Source organism: Oncorhynchus keta, chromosome 25 (genome assembly GCF_023373465.1).
Source record: "Oncorhynchus keta strain PuntledgeMale-10-30-2019 chromosome 25, Oket_V2, whole genome shotgun sequence".
NCBI lineage: Eukaryota > Metazoa > Chordata > Actinopteri > Salmoniformes > Salmonidae > Oncorhynchus > Oncorhynchus keta.
The window spans coordinates 43,358,558-43,381,631 of NC_068445.1; the positions used below are offsets into that span (position 1 = coordinate 43,358,558).

Here is a 23,074-nt window from a genome sequence, read left to right on the forward strand (position 1 = left end):
AGGAAAGAATCTGTACTTTACTACCAACAACAGTCAGTCAGCAGAAACCAAACCGGTTTGTTGGCCTAGATTTTTTGTTTTGTTCATTTTGTACTGCTTTGCCCTGCTGGCACATCCTATTATAACCAACTGGGCCTAAGGGTTTCTCAAAAACAACCTGTTGTGTCTCAAACGCCATCCTATGAGGTGAACTGCTTTTAAACAAGACCCATACGGCTCTGGTCCAAAGTAGTGCACTACATACAGTGCCTTCAGAAAGTGTTCACACTCCTTCACTTACACATCTTGTTGTGTTACAGACTGAATTTAACACTGATTCAATTGAGATGTGTCACTGGTCTACACACACACACACACACACACACACACACACACACCCCATAATGTTAAAGTGGAATTTTGTTTTTACAAATTAATAAAAAAATGAAACGCTGAAATGTCTTGAGTCAATAAGTATTCAACCCCTTTGTTATGGCAAACCTAAATAAAGTTCAGGAGTAAAACAGACTTGTTAAAAGCACATGGACTCACTATGGGTGCAATAAGTGTTTTTAAAAAAATGTTTTAATGACTACCTCATCCATGCACCCCACACATGCAGATAATTATAAAGGTCCATCAGTCGAGTAGTGAATACAGATTCAACCACAATGACCAGGGAGGTTTTCCAATGCCTCGCAAAGAAGGGAACCCATAAGTAGATGTGGTTTTTTTTTTAAAGCAGATATTGAATATCCCTTTGAGCATGGTGAAGCTATTAATTACACCACCCAGTCAAGAAGGAAGTCAGTACAGAATACAAAATATTCAAAAACATACATCCTGTTTGCAATAAGACCAAAGTAAAACTGCAAATACATGTTGCAAAGAGATTAACTTTCCGTCCTGAATACAACGAGTTATAGAGTGAGAGAGACCAACACATATATGGTAAACACTGTATATAATATGTTGAGCAACACATATATGGTAAACACTGTATATAATATGTTGAGCAACACATATATGGTAAACACTGTATATAATATGTTGACCAACACATATATGGTAAACACTGTATATAATATGTTGACCAACACATATATGGTAAACACTGTATATAATATGTTGACCAACCACCTTGATTTCGATCTTATGAAGCAACTTTGGATTTTTATATATATTATTTTATTTTTTACATTGGATAAAAGCAGAGACACAGAGCTAGAAAATGATATATCATACACTACAGTTGAGGAACAATGGGAAAGTAATTCTGCTTTGAAAGTTGATAAACTTGTAACCTCACTTATGATAAAATGGCCTTTGAATATTTTCGGTACCTACTGGAGAGCTCTTCTTTGTCTACACCCTCTTCAGCTTTAACCTCCTCTACTACCAGACACCAATGAGAGAACACCTCACTCTGACCATTTTACTCACCCCAGCAGAGCTGGTTAGGCTGTTTTCATGTTATGTTGTGTTGGTGTGGTGACTAACTGTGCTGCTGGCAACAATTTAATTACGCTTTTTTGGCCGACGTTTACTGACACCGGCCATATTCAACAGGTGCTGAGCGTTCGTAAATTCCTCCGTTATTCTTCGCTCCGTCACACTGAGACGAGAGTACTCTGAAATCGGAGCAGAGACTGAATTTACAAATGCACCCGAAATAGTTACTTTCATAGTGGAGTATTTTGTTAAGACATGTAGCTAGCTAGCTAGCTAGCTAAACAATTAACCATAATCCCAACACATGACGTTACTACCCTGCATGAATCTGCAGGTAGTTAACTTCTTATGGCTGCAGGGGCAGTATTGAGAAGCTTGGATGAAAAGGTGCCCAGAGTAAAACGGCCAGCTCCTCAGTCTCAGTTGCTAATATATGCATAGTACTTTCGTATTGGATAGAATACAGTCTAAAGTTTCCAAAACTGTCAAAATATTGTCTGTGAGTATAACAGAACTGATACTGCAGGCGAAACCCTGAGGAAAATCAAACCAGGAAGTGGCTTCTATTTTGAAAAATCCATGTTCCATAGCCTCCCTTTGCTCCATTTAAAAGGGATATGAACCAGATTCCTTTTCCTATCGCATCCTCAAGGTGTCAACGGTCTTCAGACATAGTTTCAGGCTTTTAATTTGAAAAATGAGCCAGAAAGATAACATTGCGTCAGGTGTTCGCATGAGTTTTGCTCGCGCAACAGAGTTTGGGCAGCCATTGCCTTTCCCTCTCCTACTGAAAAATACAGTTGAGGTTGATATATTATTTTATTATATATTTTAAAAACAACCTGAGGATTGATTAGGGGAAAAAATTGAAAGTTTGCGTTTCTCCTTTCCTGTGAAGTAGTGGCCTGCGACATAGGCCTAGTTTCCTGAAACGGGTCACATGTTTTTGTGTTATGGGGGGAGGACAGAGACAAACTCAACATACTTTAAAATGACTCAAACCAGATTAAAACTGTAGAATGATAAATGGACCTACATTCACACAGTGTATTGACCATGTCCAGCTCACTAATAATCACTGAAAAGGAAAGCTAGTCAATCAGGGAGTATTGAAAAGAAAGAAAAAAGGACAGAGGACTATTATTTGCAAATTCTGACAGCGAGAAAATAACCAATTAACTAAATAACCAAAACGCTCTCGCTCTCTCTACTGAGCCTGCCGCTCTCTCCCTCTCTGACGGGAGCCATATGGTTCCTGATCAGGTTCTCACTAAAATCAAAGCTCTGTTGCTTTAGTTCACACACTCTGCCATGCCAGCCACGGAAGTGCAGCGGCTATAGACTCCATTATTCTCCCAGAGTGCCTCAGGACGGATGATTTCTTAGGGGCTTTGTACCCTGCGTACCAATTTGTGTGTGTGTGTGTGTGTGTGTGTGTGTGTCTGGACAAAAGGAAGCCTCTGTACAGGAGATTGGTCCCGGCTACTAGGCTTGGGCGGTATACAAGGGTATTTGGAAATAGCCACAAGATGTTTTTTATTTTTTTATACCGTTGAATAACGTTCTTTTAAGTGTTTGTAGCTACTTTTTAAGTAACCTGCATTCGACTTGTGCAATACATCAGGAAGTAAAGCAGATCACGCTCATTTCACCAGTCACATTATCAAGCTTCCCGTAGTTCCCCAGAACAGTTGGGCCAGTCACATTATCAAAGTTCCCATAGTTCCCCAGAACAGTTGGGCCAGTCACATTATCAAGGTTCCCATAGTTCCCCAGAACAGTTGGGCCAGTAACATTATCAAGCTTCCCATAGTTCCCCAGAACAGTTAAGCCAGTCACATTATCAAGCTTCCCGTAGTTCCCCAGAACAGTTGGGCCAGTCACATTATCAAGCTTCCCATAGTTCCCCAAAACAGTTGGGCCAGTCACATTATCAAGCTTCCCATAGTTCCCCAGAACAGTTGGGCCAGTCACATTATCAAGCTTCCCATAGTTCCCCAGAACAGTTAAGCCAGTCACATTATCAAGCTTCCCATAGTTCCCCAGAACAGTTAAGCCAGTCACATTATCAAGCTTCCCGTAGTTCCCCAGAACAGTTGGGCCAGTAACATTATCAAGCTTCCCATAGTTCCCCAAAACAGTTGGGCCAGTCACATTATCAAGCTTCCCATAGTTCCCCAGAACAGTTAAGCCAGTCACGTTAGTTTGTAAATAGCACAACGGGAGAAGCTGTGTACAGGGGGTCACATTTTATTTTGAAAATTGAGTTGTTTTTTGCTTTAATAGAGTGATCATTGACATGCAACTATATTTTTATTTCTCAAAAAATAAATTTGTGCAACACAGTCAGCAGAAATATTCTTAATTTCAGATGACAACAGAAGAGCAACTGTATTTGGCTGGTATTAAATTATATATATATATATATATATCTTACAATGACAAAGCAAGGTCTTCATTGCAAAAGCCATAATTTCCTAATGTTTTGCTTAAAGTTCATCTTGCATTTTACCTAAGAAGACTAGGCTAGCTACACCAAGAAAAGTACCAGAGAAAATGAGCTACACAGTCAGAGCGATGTCTGCTGATAAAATGCCCGTTGGTGAATTCTCATCCAAGTGGAGAAGTGCAACTGAAGGACAAAATGAGTCTGATGCAGAGCAGAAATTACAATAAGAAGCATTTTAGAACGGCAAGATATTTCTTATGCGTTTCTTGTTTTTTCCGGTGAAAAAAAAAAGGAAGTTTAATTTTCTAGTTATTTAAATAAGTGGCTGACTTCATAAGGTGACAGGGAATCATATTGTGTTAGGTTTCTGTCGTGTTTGATAAGTCAAAGTCCTTAGAATGAGTTATCTGTACAGCTGCCACCGCAATCTTCTGATTTTCTTGCGTTTTTTTCTCTCCACTGTTCTCGGTCTGCTCCTCCCCCATCTTTTTTTAAGCAGAGTATGCAGGCCCGTCGCCCTAGCGACTCCAGACTCCACACAGACACAACAGGTACTCATGCTGCTCCAGAGCCAGTACTGTTCTTCCTTCAGACTAGCATGCGTTGTTTATTTACACAATGTTTCTCGTTCACATTAGCTTGTAGATGTCCAAATTCCCCCCAAATAAAGTGACATTCGGTAGCTCCTAAATATACAGTACCAGTCAAAAGCTTGGACACAGCTACTCATTCAAGGTTTTTTAGATATCAAAACTATGAAACAACACATATGGAATTATGTAGTAAGCAAAACATTTGTTTTAAACTCAAAATAGATTAGATTCTTCAAAGCAGCCACCCTTTGCTTTGATGAAAGCTTTGCAAAGAAGAGCACATATTGGTAGATAAATTACTTTTAAAAAGCAGACATTGAATATCACTTTGAGCACAGTGAAGTTATTAATTACATTTTGAATGGTGTATCAATACAGACAGTCACTACAAAGATACAGGCGTCCTTCCTAACTTAGTTGCTGGAGAGGAAGGAAACTGTTCAGGAGTTTCACCATGAGGCCAATGTTGAGTTTAAAACAGTTACAGAGTTTAATAGCTGTGATAGGAGAAAACAGAGGATGAATCAACAACACAATACTAACCTAAATTACAGTGAAAAGAAGGAAGCCTGTACAGAATAAAAATATACCAAAACATGCATCCTGTTAACAGTAAGGCACTAAAGTAAAAATACTGCTTGTGGTGGCTGCATGATGTTATGGATATGCTTGTCAAAGGCAAGGACAAGGGAGTTATTTAGGATAAAAATTTAACTGAATAGAACTAAACACAGGCAAAAATCCTAGAGGAAAGCCAGGTTCAGTCTGCTTTCCAACAGACATTGAGAGACAAATGCACCTTTCAGAAGGACAATAACCAAAAACACAAGGCCAAAAAAATATACACTGGAGTTGCTTACCAAGACAACATTGAATATTCACGAGTAGATACAGTTTGACTTAAATTGGCTTGAAAATCTATTGCAATACTTGAACATGTTTATCATTGCTAATCAACTAATGTGTATAATCCAGGTGTGCAAAGACACACAGCTGTACTCACTGCCAACGGTGATTCTAACATGTACTCACTCATGTAAATTAGATATTTCTGTATTTCATTTTCAATACATTTTCTAACATTTCAATAACGAAAATCTCACTGTGGTTATGGGGGTATTGTGTGTAGATGGGTGAAGAAATGTTTTTATTTAATCCATTTTGAATTCAGGATCTAAGAACAAAAAGTGGAATAAATCAAGGGGTAGGATAACTCTCTGAAGGCACAGTATAATCTTACCCAGATTGCCTTGAACATGATTACATTGTTAAAGTGCCCTCTAAAATAATCAGCAGCAGAGTGAAGGGAGAGAATCATTTTATTCCTTCATGCATTTTTCAGTAGAAAGTCCTTTTAACAAGGCACCAGACGTGACCTTCTCAGTTGTTCGACAAAACAAAATCTCTTCTACCTTGGCCAGCGCTGTGTGTGTGTGTGTGTGTGTGTGTGTGTGTGTGTGTGTGTGTGTGTGTGTGTGTGTGTGTCAAGCCCAGAGGAAAGAAAAGAAAAGGAGGGGAGCTGACGTTGAAGCCTGGGCTTTAGTGGAGGCCGGGCGAGGTCCTGGTGCTGAAGCCTGGGCTTTAGTGGAGGCCGGGCGAGGTCCTGGTGCTGAAGCCTGGGCTTTAGTGGAGGCCGGGCGAGGTCCTGGTGCTGAAGCCTGGGCTTTAGTGGAGGCCGGGCGAGGTCCTGGTGCTGAAGCCTGGGCTTTAGTGGAGGCCGGGCGAGGTCCTGGTGCTGAAGCCTGGGCTTTAGTGGAGGCCGGGCGAGGTCCTGGTGCTGAAGCCTGGGCTTTAGTGGAGGCCGGGCGAGGTCCTGGTGCTGAAGCCTGGGCTTTAGTGGAGGCCGGGCGAGGTCCTGGTGCTGAAGCCTGGGCTTTACTGGAGACCGGGCGAGGTCGGTCCTGGTGCTGAAGCCTGGGCTTTAGTGGAGCCCGGGCGAGGTCCTGGTGCTGAAGCCTGGGCTTTAGTGGAGGCCGGGCGAGGTCCTGGTGCTGAAGCCTGGGCTTTAGTGGAGGCCGGGCGAGGTCCTGGTGCTGAAGCCTGGGCTTTAGTGGAGGCCGGGAGAGGTCCTGAAACCTGGGCGAAGCCTGGGCTTTAGTGGAGGCCGGGCGAGGTCCTGGTGCTGAAGCCTGGGCTTTAGTGGAGGCCGGGCGAGGTCCTGGTGCTGAAGCCTGGGCTTTAGTGGAGGCCGGGCGAGGTCCTGGTGCTGAAGCCTGGGCTTTAGTGGAGGCCGGGCGAGGTCCTGGTGCTGAAGCCTGGGCTTTAGTGGAGGCCGGGCGAGGTCCTGGTGCTGAAGCCTGGGCGAAGCCTGGGCTTTAGTGGAGGCCGGGCGAGGTCCAGGTGCTGAAGCCTGGGCTTTAGTGGAGGCCGGGCGAGGTCCTGGTGCTGAAGCCTGGGCTTTAGTGGAGGCCGGGCGAGGTCCTGAAGCCTGGGTTTTAGTGGAGGCCGGGCGAGGTCCTGGTGCTGAAGCCTGGGCTTTACTGGAGACCGGGCGAGGTCCTGGTGCTGAAGCCTGGGCTTTAGTGGAGGCCGGGCGAGGTCCTGGTGCTGAAGCCTGGGCTTTAGTGGAGGCCGGGCGAGGTCCTGGTGCTGAAGCCTGGGCTTTAGTGGAGGCCGGGCGAGGTCCTGGTGCTGAAGCCTGGGCTTTAGTGGAGGCCGGGCGAGGTCCTGGTGCTGAAGCCTGGGCTTTAGTGGAGGCCGGGCGAGGTCCTGGTGCTGAAGCCTGGGCTTTAGTGGAGGCCGGGAGAGGTCCTGAAACCTGGGCGAAGCCTGGGCTTTAGTGGAGGCCGGGCGAGGTCCTGGTGCTGAAGCCTGGGCTTTACTGGAGGCCGGGCGAGGTCCTGGTGCTGAAGCCTGGGCTTTAGTGGAGGCCGGGCGAGGTCCTGGTGCTGAAGCCTGGGCTTTAGTGAAGGTCGGGCGAGGTCCTGGTGCTGAAGCCTGGGCTTTAGTGGAGGCCGGGCGAGGTCCTGGTGCTGAAGCCTGGGCGAAGCCTGGGCTTTAGTGGAGGCCGGGCGAGGTCCAGGTGCTGAAGCCTGGGCTTTAGTGGAGGCCGGGCGAGGTCCTGGTGCTGAAGCCTGGGCTTTAGTGGAGGCCGGGCGAGGTCCTGAAGCCTGGGTTTTAGTGGAGGCCGGGCGAGGTCCTGGTGCTGAAGCCTGGGCTTTAGTGGAGGCCGGGCGAGGTCCTGGTGCTGAAGCCTGGGCTTTAGTGGAGGCCGGGCGAGGTCCTGGTGCTGAAGCCTGGGCTTTAGTGGAGGCCGGGCGAGGTCCTGGTGCTGAAGCCTGGGCTTTAGTGGAGGCCGGGCGAGGTCCTGAAGCCTGGGTTTTAGTGGAGGCCGGGCGAGGTCCTGAAACCTGGGCGAAGCCTGGGCTTTAGTGGAGGCCGGGCGAGGTCCTGGTGCTGAAGCCTGGGCTTTAGTGGAGGCCGGGCGAGGTCCAGGTGCTGAAGCTTGGGCTTTTAGTGGAGGCCAGGCGAGGTCCTGAAGCCTGGGCTTTACTGGAGGCCGGGCGAGGTCCTGGTGCTGAAGCCTGGGCTTTAGTGGAGGCCGGGCGAGGTCCTGGTGCTGAAGCCTGGGCTTTAGTGGAGGCCGGGCGAGGTCCTGGTGCTGAAGCCTGGGCTTTAGTGGAGGCCGGGCGAGGTCCTGGTGCTGAAGCCTGGGCTTTAGTGGAGGCCGGGCGAGGTCCTGGTGCTGAAGCCTGGGCTTTAGTGGAGGCCGGGCGAGGTCCTGGTCCCTGAATCTAGAGCACAGATGGGGAAAAATTCCCCAGTAATGACAGGCCTACTTCACAACACCCACACAGAAGGCGTAACAGAATTAAACTGGATTACTATTCCAATAGACTGTCAGGGCTGCCAAAGCAAGAGGAGTAGAAAAGAGAAACCCAATAAGGAAAATTGGGGGGGAGGGGGGGCAGGAGGATTGGCTTCATAAAAAGGGACAAACACAGATGGTGTGTGTGTGGTTCTGTTCAGGCATGAAGCAGATAGTTTCCTCCATCTGATGCATGATGTCATTGATGATGACATAGTGTTTTCTGTTATTATGGAGTTCTCCCTCTCTCAGCGTTCTTCAGAGAACAGACGACCCCTCCCCCTCTCAGGGTTCTTCAGAGAACAGACGACCCCTCCCTCTCTCAGGGTTCTTCAGAGAACAGACGACCCCTCCCTCTCTCAGGGTTCTTCAGAGAACAGACGACCCCTCCCTCTCTCAGGGTTCATCAGAGAACAGACGACCCCTCGCTCTCTCAGGGTTCATCAGAGAACAGACGACCCCTCCCTCTCTCAGGGTTCATCAGAGAACAGACGACCCCTCCCTCTCTCAGGGTTCTTCAGAGAACAGAGGCCCCAACCTGTAAAACGTTATCCCACCCTTACATCCCTCCCCCAGTACTCCCCATTCATCACCTCCCCATTCATCACCCCCCATTCATCACCCCCCCCATTCATCACCCCCTCCTCCCCCAATACTAACCTAGTATTACCCCATTCTTCACTCCCCCATTCTTCACTCCCCCATTCTTCACCCCCCCATTCTTCACCCCCCCATCCTTCACCCCCCCATTCTTCACCCCCTCCTCCCCCAATACTAACCTTGTATTACCCCATTCATCACTACCCCAGTACTCCCCCCTCCTCCCCAAATACTAACCTAGTATTACCCCATTCATCACTACCCCAGTACTCCCCCCTCCTCCCCAAATACTAACCTAGTATTACCCCATTCATCACTACCCCAGTACTCCCCCATTACTCCCCCCAAACACGTAATCTAAATGTTTGCCAGCTCTAACTATTGAGTTAACTGTCTAAAATGTGATAAATAAATGCTCTGCATTTGGTTTGCTAATTTAGTAGGTAGTTATCTAGCTAACAGGTTAGCTTCTTGCTAAATCGAGCTTCTCTTGGTAGAGAACAGAAAATACCCTCCTGGATCAAGAGCCTTGCCGTCTAATAATTGTTTTGGGCGTACTGCAAATTGTGAGTAGCATTTTTTGTGTTACTTGTATAACTTTATGAGCATAAAATGTCTGTCCTGCAGACATGGTGTGTCTGAGACTGTATAAATGTTGGCAATGCGCTCGTTAGCATTTAGCTAGCATTTTCTATGGGATTGTACATGTACTTGTTAGCATTGCTAACCTTCAGATAACAGAAGCTCATTGGAGTTTGAAAATAGCTCCCCTTGTGTTCAGTGCCAGTATTAATCAAATATCCCAGGACGGCACAAGGTCGGTATGACAATCTAGATACTGCCCGAGCCTACTCAGTACACTGTTTACTGTGTATTACTAAGCTTTCACTTTGTAATGGATTGTATTCACTTCTGTCACACACACACACTCTCCTTCATGTGCGGATGTGGATATTTATTTCCCACTCACTAACATCAAAGCTCTCCTCTGTAACCCACTTCACTTGAGGCTAGTAAGTATATGTTAAGAACACAGCTTAAAAGAAAAAAAATCACACAATAATGATGTTCACAAAATGTATCTGCGTACTCGGTTGTCGGTCTAAAAATAGAGAACAGCTTGCTTTTGGTGTGCAGTTGAGAGATTCTGCACCAGGAGCGTATATCTCCCCCTTAACAGAGCTTGGAGCTGACTTGTCATTCTCTCTGGAACTTTCCAGGCATTCTGGAATCAACAGAAGCCCTTTGATAAGGAGAAACATTCTTTCAGTTCTTTTTATCTGTCAGGTTTAGACGAACCAGGCTAGGTAATTCTGTCTTCTGTTTAAAAAAAAAAATATTAAATAAAAACACCTGTTCATTAAACTATTCAGATATCTTCTGTATAAAAGCTTGTTTATCCAACATTTTTTTTTTTAAATCTTTCTTCTTCGCTAGATTGCTCATTTGTTAAAAAGGGACGTCAAACATTATGTAATAAGAGAAGAACGCAATTGTGGCCTCGTGAAAAGACACTGGCTCTCGTGGTTTTAAAAAGAGCCTCCTGTTACTACGACCCCGCTCTATACCTTCCATGAGTAGACGGCATCAAAACGAGCAGCAGCATCCCACGTGCTTTTACAGAGGTAATTACATTTGCCATAGATACCCTGGCATGCAGTAACGAGCTCTAGACCAATGTCACAAGACCATAAGTGCCGGGTGGGACCTTATGACATCACTACATACAACTTGGCATATGACTATTTGTTAACCACATATTTACTCATTCATTCCATTGTTTCCAAACCTTTCCTCAGATAACGCCAGCCAATCAGTTCCACTTACTTGATGTAATTCCAGTACAAGGAGACTTGATTTATTTTTTTATTTCTTTTGACTAATCATCAAGCCCTTCGGTAGTTGAATCAGGTGTGCTAGTTGTGAATAGATCAAACATGTAGAACTAGTTAGCTGGGGGGTACTCGAGGATAGGTTTGAGAAACATGGAAACTATGAGCACTTATAAAATTAAAATAAAAACACTCACAATCCCTTTATCTTTCCCTCCAAGTCAGTAGTGACCAAGTCAGGAGTACTACCACCATGTAGCTCAGCCCTACTCTTCCCATATTTCCCTCCAAGTCAGGAGTACTACCACCATGTAGCTCAGCCCTACTCTTCCTATCTTTCCCTCCAAGTCAGTAGTGACCAAGTCAGGAGTACTACCACCATGTAGCTCAGCCCTACTCTTCCTATCTTTCCCTCCAAGTCAGTAGTGACCAAGTCAGGAGTACTACCACCATGTAGCTCAGCCCTACTCTTCCTATCTTTCCCTCCAAGTCAGTAGTGACCAAGTCAGGAGTACTACCACCATGTAGCTCAGCCCTACTCTTCCTATCTTTCCCTCCAAGTCAGTAGTGACCAAGTCAGGAGTACTACCACCATGTAGCTCAGCCCTACTCTTCTTATCTTTCCCTCCAAGTCGGTAGTGACCAAGTCAGGAGTACTACCACCATGTAGCTCAGCCCTACTCTTCCTATCTTTCCCTCCAAGTCAGTAGTGACCAAGTCAGGAGTACTACCACCATGTAGCTCAGCCCTACTCTTCCTATCTTTCCCTCCAAGTCAGGAGTACTGCCACCATGTAGCTCAGCCCTACTCTTCCTATCTTTCCCTCCAAGTCAGGAGTACTGCCACCATGTAGCTCAGCCCTACTCTTCCCATCTTTCCCTCCAAGTCAGGAGTACTACCACCATGTAGCTCAGCCCTACTCTTCCTATCTTTCCCTCCAAGTCAGGAGTACTACCACCATGTAGCTCAGCCCTACTCTTCCCATCTTTCCCTCCAAGTCAGTAGTGACCAAGTCAGGAGTACTACCACCATGTAGCTCAGCCCTACTCTTCCTATCTTTCCCTCCAAGTCAGGAGTACTACCACCATGTAGCTCAGCCCTACTCTCCCTATCTTTCCCTCCAAGTCAGGAGTACTACCACCATGTAGCTCAGCCCTACTCTTCCTATCTTTCCCTCCAAGTCAGGAGTACTACCACCATGTAGCTCAGCCCTACTCTTCCTATCTTTCCCTCCAAGTCAGGAGTACTACCACCATGTAGCTCAGCCCTACTCTTCCTATCTTTCCCTCCAAGTCAGGAGTACTACCACCATGTAGCTCAGCCCTACTCTTCCTATCTTTCCCTCCAAATCAGTAGTGACCAAGTCAGGAATACTACCACCATGTAGCTCAGCCCTACTCTTCCTATCTTTCCCTCCAAGTCGGTAGTGACCAAGACTGGAAGATAAAGGTTGGTTTTAGGGCAGATATTTATAAACCTAGAAAGAGAGAGAGGATGACACAGTCTTACGGCTCTGGGATGGCACTAGCATCTGGCCTGAGATTATTGCTAGGTTCAGAGACAGTTCGAGGCAATCAGCTAACTAACAATCATTCAATCCCCAGGAAGTGTTTGAACAAAAAAAAAAAGAAATTAAATGTTTCAAATTCAAGTTGTGCCAGAGTCGTCAGCACCTGGCTGTTGGCATCAATGAGATATTAAACAGATGTGCATTAGTAAGAGCTTGATATCGAGTTTGCGAAAGCCATGTAAAAACAAATAAAAAACATATCCCGGCCATATACTAAATCAGACAGACAGTGGTGAGGCATTGGAGCCCAGAGATGAAAATAGTCTCATAGCATTGAGAAAAGAAAAAACAGGTTGGTCTGACTGACTTAAAGAGTATTTATTCCTTGTTATTATTTATCCCTCGTTAATATCTTAAATAAATACATCCAATAAACAAATTTTAAAAAATACATCTCTGCATTGTTGGTAAGTAAGAATTAGACTGTTAGTCTACACCTGTTGTTTACGAAGCATGTGACAAATACATTTGATATGATTTTAAGACAACATCATGGCAGCCCATGGAAGGAGAATACAAAATCTAATTGACATTGTATTAGTCACATGCTCCTAATACAACAGGTGTCGTAGACCTCACCGTGAAAATGCTTACTTACACCAGTTGTTCTAAACGCGTGTTCAGTCTACCGGGACAGTCTAATAGAGCACCACTGTTTCCAGAACAGTTTGTCAAAACGTCTACTCCAGTACACGAGCACAGCGGATTCAATCACCTGATCATCACAACCATTTAGCGGTGGGTTAGTTCTGGAATATAATTTAGCAAATTTGGACTGGCTGGGGAGGGGTGTGGGTTGAGGGGGGGTACTCCGGAAAGAGGTTTGTGAAACACTTGAGCAGAATTGTGATCCTAACAGGGGACTGTTATTTTAGGACATCGTGACTTCTTTTGATGACATACCTACTAGACAAGACTGTGCATGCCTAATAACCCATGGGACGATAAGAGAAGCAGGAGAATGGTGTTTTACTTCCCCTGCCAGATGATTCAGTGTTAAAAAAGCCTTTTAGAGGAGTGAAAGACAGGGACAACATTGATCCTCTCAGATCCTTCTTAGCGGGGAGGGAGGGAGGGAGGGAGGGAGGGAGGGAGGGAGGGAGGGAGGATAAGGCCGCCCCCTGCCCTGCCGTTGTTGACACTTAATAGACTTGCTATTGTCTTCCCTCCATTTTCATTTAGATCAGCTTAAATTCAGAGCGGAAGATTCAGGTTATGCTGCCTCGACCCAGGTTATGCTGCCTCGACCCAGGTTATGCACTGCTCTTGGAAAACATTAGTTAATTTGGTATTGTAGTGGAGAGAAGGGGGGTTTAGGTAAAAAAAATATTTAAAAAAGACCTAACTCAAATCAACTATCAGAAACACAAACTGAAATGAACAGTAACAAGTGCAGGTACTCCAATCAAAAACGCCCTGAACTGCAATATGGAAACAGTGGGTGTTTTAACAACCAAAACGCCGTCCGAGCTGACGCACGCCAGTGAGGTATGCCAGACTCCGCCTCCATTCGACTAGCAGACTCAACTGACCTAATTTCTCCCAAAACTCAATTTGGTGTATGGCAAACTCCTGTCTGGCGAGTGTGAAAGGCAAGGATGAAGCACCACAGTTAGGCCAGGCGCCTACAGAAGTGGAGACTTTTGACAACTTTTGCTCGTTCTCGTTCACACAAACTACCTTGGCCTCTTCCTACAGTACCAGTCAAAATTTGACACACTTCCTCATTCAAGGGTTTTTCTTCATACTTTTTTTTTTACAATGGCCTAAAAATTATTTTGTTGTCCCAAAGCCAAAGGCACAATCCTAGTCAATGACAAACCCATCCTAGTCGTTACATCTTTATATTCACCCTCTTAAGTTTCTAAAGGAGATATTCCATCTGTCATATACCGCGCTCATCAGGTGCGCTTGTTTATAATGACGTCCCCCATTTTCCCCACAAATTGCATTTTGGCAAATGTTTGAAAATTAGGTTCTCTTGGCTGCTTCATCACAGGAGTTGCATGTTCTGTTAGGATTAATTAACACAATCTAAAATGTGATTTCTGTCATTCTAAGCAACGTGGGTGAACGACCCTAATGGGTTATACACTCATTAGGGTCCGGTTTTAAGTTATCAAAATGGCTGCCAATTTTGAATCTTCCCAATCAGGTTTCCGGCAGAACATTTTTCTAACAGAAACCCTGATGGAGGGTCACTCCTATCGAGAACATTTTATTATAAGTTATAAAAGTACAACTGTGCGTGTAGTGTTAAATGCATTCTGTCTTTACTAAAATATGATTTGTATTTTAATATTTTTTTTATAATTAAAAAGACAAAAAGAACATTTGATTAATCATTTTTTAATTTTTTAAATCAGTTGTCTTTCTCAAATGAAAAGGGGGGATGATGCAATATTTGCGATGGGGGAAGGAATCCAATTTCATTGGTCCTCAACTCGCAGCTAAGTCAGAGTTAGCCTGCACCGGAGCAGGTTAGTTCTGAAGGATTTGTTGTCATAGAAATTTACCTGGATAAAAAGTCAGCCACTTTCATGGTACAGGTCAACCTACCGAGTTGACCAAAGTCAACCTACCGAGTTGACCAAAGTCAACCTACCGAGTTGACCAAAGTCAACCTACCGAGTTGACCAAAGTCAACCTACCGAGTTGACCAAAGTCAACCTACCGAGTTGACCAAAGTCAACCTACCGAGTTGACCAAAGTCTACCTACCGAGTTGACCAAAGTCTACCTACCGAGTTGACCAAAGTCAACCTACCGAGTTGACCAAAGTCAACCTACCGAGTTGACCAAAGTTAACCTACCGAGTTGACCAAAGTTAACCTACCGAGTTGACCAAAGTTAACCTACCGAGTTGACTCCTCAGACCTATCCCAAACCTTAATCCTTCGAGGTTAATACCTAACCTTAAGATTGTCATTATTTATTTCCCTTAGTCCTGCACGTTCGGAGTTGAAGATTTTCTGCGTACCTTTCAATCACACCTGTAACAGAGTGACAATGTGAGACTCAGATTTGTCCCTTTAAAAATGTCCAACATTTACATTACATTTAAGTCATTTAGCAGACGCTCTTATCCAGAGCGACTTACAAATTGGTGCATTCACCTTATGACATCCAGTGGAACAGCCACTTTACAATAGTGCATCTAAATCTTTTAGGGGGTGAGAAGGATTACTTATCCAACAAAAGCCAATTATTGAAAAGTTGAACAAACCATAATTTTCTTGAACCGTGCTGATGCTAAGTTTGGTAACAAACAGATTTGTGCCATTTATGCCAATCTGTTACCAAACTTTGCATATGAACTGTTCAAGTAAATGGGTTTGACATTTTTCTGAAGTAGTCCTTAGTGCATAGAGTTGTATGGTTTGATTAACTTTGCAATCACTGGTTTTTGTTTGACAAACATTTTAAAGTGAAAAATATGGAGTCTCAGTGTCACTCTGTTACTGTGAAATTGCCCTGAACCAGACATTAAAAACAGAGAACTTGGTCGAAGCAAGGACTGCTTGTTTGTGTAAAGATAAGGAAATAACCCTGCCGACTTATTATTATTATTATTATTATATTATTTGAGCTTGTCAGTGTTGACATTCTTGGAACACATGCTCAGTGAGCATCGGCTGTGGAGAAATCAGGGCTGCTGCTGCTCCCCACAACAAAAAAAACATTTTGTTGGTTAACCAAGAGTCATCTATTTTTCCATATAGACACATCCTGTGTTTGAATAAAAATCAACTATATGCACTGAGCTTCTCTGATGCTTTAAGCACATGGTTTGATTAAATAATTTAAAAAGAGACACAAATGTCTCAAGAGGTCAAGATAACCAGAAGAACAAAAAAATTTAAAAAACAGTTCGACCCTCCTTCTGTTGCTGGCTTTCACACATTCTGCTGTTAGGGAGGTTTTCCTGGCCACTGCGCTTCTACATCTGGCCACTGCGCTTCTACATCTGGCCACTGCGCTTCTACATCTGGCCACTGCGCTTCTACATCTGGCCACGGCGCTTCTACATCTGGCCACTGCGCTTCTACATCTGGCCACTGCGCTTCTACATCTGGCCACGCGCTTCTACATCTGGCCACTGCGCTTCTACATCTGGCCACTGCGCATCTACATCTGGCCACTGCGCATCTACATCTGGCCACTGCGCATCTACATCTGGCCACTGCGCTTCTACATCTGGCCACTGCGCTTCTACATCTGGCCACTGCGCTTCTACATCTGGCCACTGCGCTTCTACATCTGGCCACTGCGCTTCTACATCTGGCCACTGCGCTTCTACATCTGGCCACTGCGCACATCTGGCCACTGCGCTTCTACATCTGGCCACTGCGCTTCTACATCTGGCCACTGTGCATCTACATCTGGCCACTGCGCTTCTACATCTGCATTGCTGGCTGTTTGGGATTTTAAGCTGGGTTTCTGTACAGCACTTTGTGACATCAGCTGATGTAAGAAGGGCTTTATAAATACATATGATTGATTGAAATTTGATTGTTACGCTCCTGAGGTTGCAGGTAATAGATGTTTGCACCTTTGTCTATTTGGAGTGTCAATGTCTCTTACCAATCTACGTGGCAGTTACGATTTTTCATATACACATTTTTTTGTGGAACAGTTTCATTTTTCAATTATAATAATGTCTTTGTATGTCAAAACCACTGTCACGTTTGTTCATCTAAATTCTATCTAAACCTAATTGCAAATAATACAATCTAAAAGTTGTAAATTGATCTATTGCAAGAGCGTCTGTCTCGGCCAAACGGACACATTGTATGATAGGCTACACCGTGAGCCATTGGCAGCTAAAGAACACAGAATTGGGCCTATATACCAACGCAATTAACTTCTATTGACCAAAAATAAAAAACATTGCAGGTTTAAAATATTCTGATAAAGAATCATTGGCTACACATGGACATTTGCTCATGTTCATCTCTGTACTCCGCCTGTCTGCAACGAACTTGAAACATTGTATTAACTATCAACTGGGTCCAGCCTGAAGATCAGCTAGCAAACCTGCAATACTGTATCAACTATTCTGGGCCCTGCACCAGTGAGCAGTGAGTTTCCTGCACCAGTGAACAGTGGGTTTCCTGCGCCAGTGAGCAGTGGGTTTCCTGCACCAGTGAGCAGTGGGTTTCCTGCGCCAGTGAGCAGTGGGTTTCCTGCGCCAGTGAGCAGTGGGTTTCCTGAGCCAGTGAGCAGTGGGTTTCCTGCGCCAGTGAGCAGTGGGTTTCCTGCGCCAGTGAGCAGTGGGTTTCCTGCGCCAGTGAGCAGTGGGTTTCCTGCGCCAGTGAGCAGTGGGTTTCCTGCACCAGTGAGCAGTGGGTTTCCTGCACCAGTGAGCAGTGAGTTTCCTGAACCAGTGAGCAGTGGGTTTCCTGCACCAGTGAGCAGTGGGTTTCCTGCGCCAGTGAGCAGTGGGTTTCCTGAACCAGTGAGCTCTGGACAGATGGCTGTATTTGCCCAAGGGATACCAAGTAACCAGTTATTTTCTGACGTTTCCACTGGTTCAGAGCATCTTCCCCCTTTCACACAGAGGCTCGGTGGTTATCGAAAAGGGAGAGAGAGCTGGAAATATTTTTCAAATACATTGAGGAACTATTGTAATTCTCAATGGATGTAAAAAAAACAGACTTTGTTTAACTTGCTGTTTTGAGGTGAAGAAAACATTTACATTGAGAAGCTCCACAGCTCATTAGTGGTGGTGAGTTAAGACCATCAGAAATACTAAATCAGATCCACAAATGGGCACATTTATAAGCCTACATTTGCACGCAGGCCAGGTAGCCTATAGGTCTACTTCTGTGTAATCAGGTGCGAGTCCTTACTAAACATTGACAGGAGCACTCAAAAAATAATAAAAGACCATGAATAACTTTGCAAAAATTATAAATTTAATATAAAATAAACCCAAGTGTAGCATAGTTTTGGAGCTCTGCAAACACGCCTACTTCGACAACGACAAACGACTGTAAAAAGACTAATAATATATTGAATGCGTTAACAAATGACCATAACCATGAGAAATGACAGGTAAATGTACTACAGGTGATATAGATATATATATGGACAAACAATTCACACAATGAAATGATGGAACAATGAATGATCTTAAATACAGGAAAGAGCACATTGTGGAGAGAGACACACCATGTATGTGTATCTTAGCAACACTCCCGTTCTTCTTGACTCAACCTATTCAAATTAAAAACTCAAGACATATTATATTTACACCTACTGTAGGTAAGGAATACTCTCACAACCGGTTTCAGGTCCAAAGCAAGCACTATTTATAGAAAACCAATGCAATTTAACTTTTTTTTTTTCCTAAAAGGTTATTAAAATTGCTTAGCAGGCCAAGGTAAATAATGCCTTACGTTGCCGATGCTGGTCTAACATGGTGACCAGATCGCTCGTGTTACGTGCACAAGCGTTGCAAAATAAAAATGTACACACACATGTTTATTCAATCATTGCATCCAAACTGCTCAGGAGCGTCTGCAAAGCCAGGCGCTAAAATATAACTATTTGTGACGCTTGACACTGCAAGTCCCACCTCTCCCATCTCCTTATGGGTTTTTAGGAGCATATACCCACGTGGGTGATTGAAAGACGAACTGAGGGCCACACTCCAGTCCACTTGGTGGTGGTAAATGCACCTTAAAGTTGGTTTCCAACCGCCAAAATAAGAAAAAGCCTGAAGGATGAGCGATTAACTAGAACTAACTTGGTGTTCCGTTTTATCTGTAGATGAAATGTCGGAGTAGAGGACCTTGTGCATTTCAGGTAAAATAACAACCCAATGTTTATATCCCAGGACAGATTAGGTAGCAACAGCAAGCTAGCTAGCTAAATGTCCATGAATGCTTTTAGACCTGTCCCCAAACTAATATAGTTGGCTCGGAGTTCGTATTGATATTTCTACCTGCGTTTCCTGATCGCGTCTGGCGTGCCTGGTCATGTTAGCATGTTAGCGTAACTCAACAATGAGGTAGTCCACTGAGACAGGCGCAAAAAAAAAATCATACAAGTGTCTCTGGTGTCATGAAGATATATAAATTTGCAACCGCTCTAAAAAAAAAAAAATATTAAAAATAAAAAAATCTGTCCAACAACACAGCCAATCAACCAAATAATCAACTAAATGCGGTCAGCACTAGGATAAATAAAACTACACTGGCTGTGAAGAAAAATAATAATACTCTGTCTGCATCCCAATCAGCACCCTATCCCCTATATAAAAAGTGGAGCGCTACTTTTGACCAGGGCCAATAGGGGTCTGGCCAAAAGTAGTGCACTATAATAGGGAATAGGGTGTAAATTGGGAACAAGCCTTATGTCTGTTCTTATTTGTCAGTGGAACAATGTGGGAGTTTCCTTTTTTTTTTTTTTTAAACGCTCGATTCATGTGATTCAACAAAGATATGGTCTGTTCGCGGCATGACTTCCCCTTCAGAGCAACACTTCCAAACATTCAGGCTAGTTAAGTCAGCTATGGCAAATTTAGCCCAACATGTATACACAATAATCTTAATTTGATCGCACTGTTGTTGCAGGTCATATTAAAACGCAAACTGTCACGCCTTGGTCTTAGTATTTTGTGTTTTCTTTATTTATTTGGTCAGGCCAGGGTGTGACATGGGTTAATTTTGTAGTGTGTTTTTGTATTGGGGTTTTAGTGGGTATTGGGATTGTGGCTGAATAGGGTTGTCTAGTAAAGTCTATGGTTGCCTTGAGGCGGTTCTTAATCAGAGGCAGGTGATTATCGTTGTCTCTGATTGGGAACCATATTTAGGCAGCCATATTCTTTGAGTGTGCCGTGGGTGATTGTTCCGTCTCTGTGTTAATTGTCACCAGATAGGCTGTAATTAGATTTTCACGTTCCGTTTGTTGTTTTTTGTATTGTTCGAGTTTTGTCTTATTTAAACATGTATCAAAATGAACCACGCTGCATTTTGGTCCGACTCTCTTTCGACGGAAGAAAACCGTAACAAACTTATAGTGTGTTCAAGGTTTAAAAAGGCTTCCGAAGTTTGTCATTCCCAATTTAAAATTTCACTCTTGATTTGCGCCAACTAAAAATGTAACCCCCACAACAACAAAAATAAATCATTAATTATAATGCAGATTTCCTGTAGCTACAGGATTATTTATAATTCAACACTAGTTTTAGGCTTCATAAGGGAGTACATGTGAAGGATTAGTCACAGACTCTCCTGATTAACAGACAGTCCTCATTATAAATCATCTCTACCTTCTTGCTCTTTGTGCTGTTGTCTGTGCCCAATTAATGTTTGTACCATGTTTTGTGTTGATACCATGCTGTGTTGTCATGTGTTGCTGCCTTGCCATGTTGTGGTCTTAGGTCTCTCTTCATGTTGTAGTGTTGTCTCACTTGTCGGGATGTGCGTTTTCTCCTATATTTTTTATTTTAATCCCAGCCCTTGTCCCCATAGGAGGCCTTTTGGTAAGCAGTCTGTAAATAAGAATTTGTACTTATATGACTTGCCTAGTTAAAAGGTCAAACAAAATGAAAGACCAAGAATGAGAACTTTTGAGGCATCTAATTTTTCTTCACCTGCAATTATATCAAAACACACTATTCTGTGCAAATCAATTAATCCACAACAGTCCAGCTCTTTATTTCTCTTTTAGTCTTTTCCGAAGCTCCAAAGTTCACTTGGCCCGATGCCCACCCAAACTGGATGAATAATGAGGCATCCCAAATGGCCAAATTGCATCCCATGGCCCTCTCGTGCTCTGGGTCAAAAGTAGCACACTATGCAGGGAATAGGGTGCCATTTGGGATGCCGTAAATAAGTTGGTTGGTAGGAAAATAATTCATTTGGAATAACACAAAGAGACAATGATGATTATATAGAGAGACGGAGAGAGAAGGGTTGAATGATCATGCACAAAGAATAGATCGCTCCGTCATGGGACCCAGAGAGCGAGAGCGAGAGAGCGAGAGAGCGAGAGAGAGAGAGAACTGCATCGTACCAGCAGCATTCTTTATAGGGTACAAGAGCAAGACAAAGGAGCCACAATCCACCCATTCATTATCAGTTACAGTATGCTAATAAATGTAGATGGATGGGTAACCGGCAGCATTTTACACCACAGTTAGTCTCAGCAAAGAAAGAGTCATAAGCATTTTGGACAAATATTTGCAAATGAAGGCTGTAGTCTTTAGCCATCATTCATAAATGATGATCAATTCAATTACACCCCATTCTTATGCTGCTTTTAGGTCTTAGTATTTTTTTTTTTTTTAAATGTAAACCTCAGATATTTGAGCGGTTCTGGACCAGTTCTGACCAACATGTCGGTGTACACACACACAGTAGAAGGCCAGCTCCCCATGTTAGCATTGGGTGGAGGCTCTAAATGTAAAGTCTGTTGTTGTGACACAGGAAACGTGAGATGTGGTTCTGGGTGTCGAACCTCTCTCTTAGAGGTTAAGGACTGGTTCTGGACCAGTTCTGACCAACATGTTCACAGAGTACGTTGTACACCGACGTCACAGGGTCCAGTACCTTACAGTGGCAGAAAGTCCAATCTGTCTCCTCTCTGCTACCACTCTGTCAGTGGAGCTGATTCCAAGTGTCAGGTTTCACTCTCCTCATTTGCATAGGGAGTGGCGTGTCACATTTTCTGGCCTATCCTGACAAATAACTGGTTTCTTCTGCCTGTGAGCGAAGGAGGGAGCCTGGGAAACGGGCATATTAAAAAAAAAAAAACGGACTGTCTAGTGAATCCAGAAATGGTGGTTTCACCTCGCTGTGTCAATTTGTAAGTCGCTCTGGATAAGAGCGTCTGCTAAATGACTTAAATGTAAAATGTAATGTGTGGTATTCTCTGACAGGTTTAGATCTCTCTCATCATGACAAAAGTCACGAATCCGTAGACATTCGAATGGGTGTTCCTGCGTTGCTCAGAGGACGATCTGTTGAAAATGTTCTGTCGTCAGTTACATGACATGGAGACAAATTTGTACTATCACTAAATATCATCGTATTTATTTTACAGTTATAAAAAAGGTGAGGTCTTAAACTAAGTCATTAATAATTTGATTTTAACTATTGATGAGTTCTAAAACTTAAAATATTATTATTATCAGGTATCCTATTGGAATATTGAGTGGCATAGTCTCGCTGGTACACCAGAGGTTAACGGGTATCTGTAAGGGGGGGTTGTATTTATTGTCCTCCTCACTTAATTTTCTGCCTAGCAACAAAGGCGTGATGTTTAGAAAGGAGGATGTCACCCATATTATGGGATAGATATATCGATCTACACACACACACACACACACACAAAGCGCCTTGCAAAATTATTCAGCCCCCTTGCCATTTTTATCTATTTTGTTGCATTACAACCTGTAATTTAAATTGATTTATATTTGGATTTTATGTAATTGACACACAAAATAGTTCAAATTGGTGAAGTGAAATGAAAAATAAATAAATAAATAAATAAAAATGTTTAAGCAAAACTGAAAAGTGGTGGGTGCATATGTATTCTCCCCCTTTGCTATGAAGCCCGTAAATAAGATCTGGTGCAACCAATTACCTTCAGAAGTCACATAATTAGTTAAATAAAGTCCACCTGTGTGCAATCTAAGTTTCACATGATCTCAGTATATATACACCTGTTCTGAAAGGCCCCAGAATCTGCAACACCACTAAGCAAGGGGCACCATGAAGACCAAGGAGCTCTCCGAACAGGTCAGGGACTAAGTTGGGGAGAAGTACAGATCAGGGTTGAG

The 23,074-nt window shown here is 43.7% G+C and overlaps 2 protein-coding genes across 12 annotated transcripts in view; one reads left to right on the plus strand and one right to left on the minus strand.

The window, feature by feature from the left end:
- The window catches only part of LOC118382289 (BMP-2-inducible protein kinase-like), a 103,396-nt gene that overhangs the window by 65,446 nt on the left and 14,876 nt on the right, over positions 1-23,074 (minus strand). The window lies entirely within an intron of this gene.
- Positions 4,375-8,201, plus strand: LOC127911818 (armadillo repeat-containing X-linked protein 4-like). Of its 10 annotated transcripts, XM_052479690.1 has the most exons (4): positions 4,375-6,037; positions 6,814-7,179; positions 7,269-7,352; positions 7,610-8,201. In XM_052479690.1, exons 1-4 carry the CDS (start codon positions 5,803-5,805, stop codon positions 7,843-7,845), a joined length of 921 nt encoding a protein of 306 aa, XP_052335650.1. In that variant the 5' UTR covers positions 4,375-5,802; the 3' UTR covers positions 7,846-8,201. The 10 variants fall into 10 exon arrangements, 1 of the variants encoding a protein (XP_052335650.1); XR_008079472.1 differs by lacking the exon at positions 6,814-7,179 and having other exon boundaries at positions 4,375-6,367; positions 7,269-7,384; positions 7,427-8,201; XR_008079474.1 differs by lacking the exon at positions 6,814-7,179 and having other exon boundaries at positions 4,375-6,367.

What these genes read in the sequence shown, in the direction of transcription:
- LOC127911818 (XM_052479690.1), top strand. Translation starts at nt 5,803, where the DNA reads ATGCATTTTTCAGTAGAAAGTCCTTTTAACAAGGCACCAGACGTGACC. An exon ending in GGAGGCCGGGCGAGGTCCTG is followed by an intron (nt 6,038 to 6,813) that starts GTGCTGAAGCCT and finishes GGCGAGGTCCAG; the next exon opens with GTGCTGAAGCCTGGGCTTTA. An exon ending in TTTAGTGGAGGCCGGGCGAG is followed by an intron (nt 7,180 to 7,268) that starts GTCCTGGTGCTG and finishes AGGCCGGGCGAG; the next exon opens with GTCCTGGTGCTGAAGCCTGG.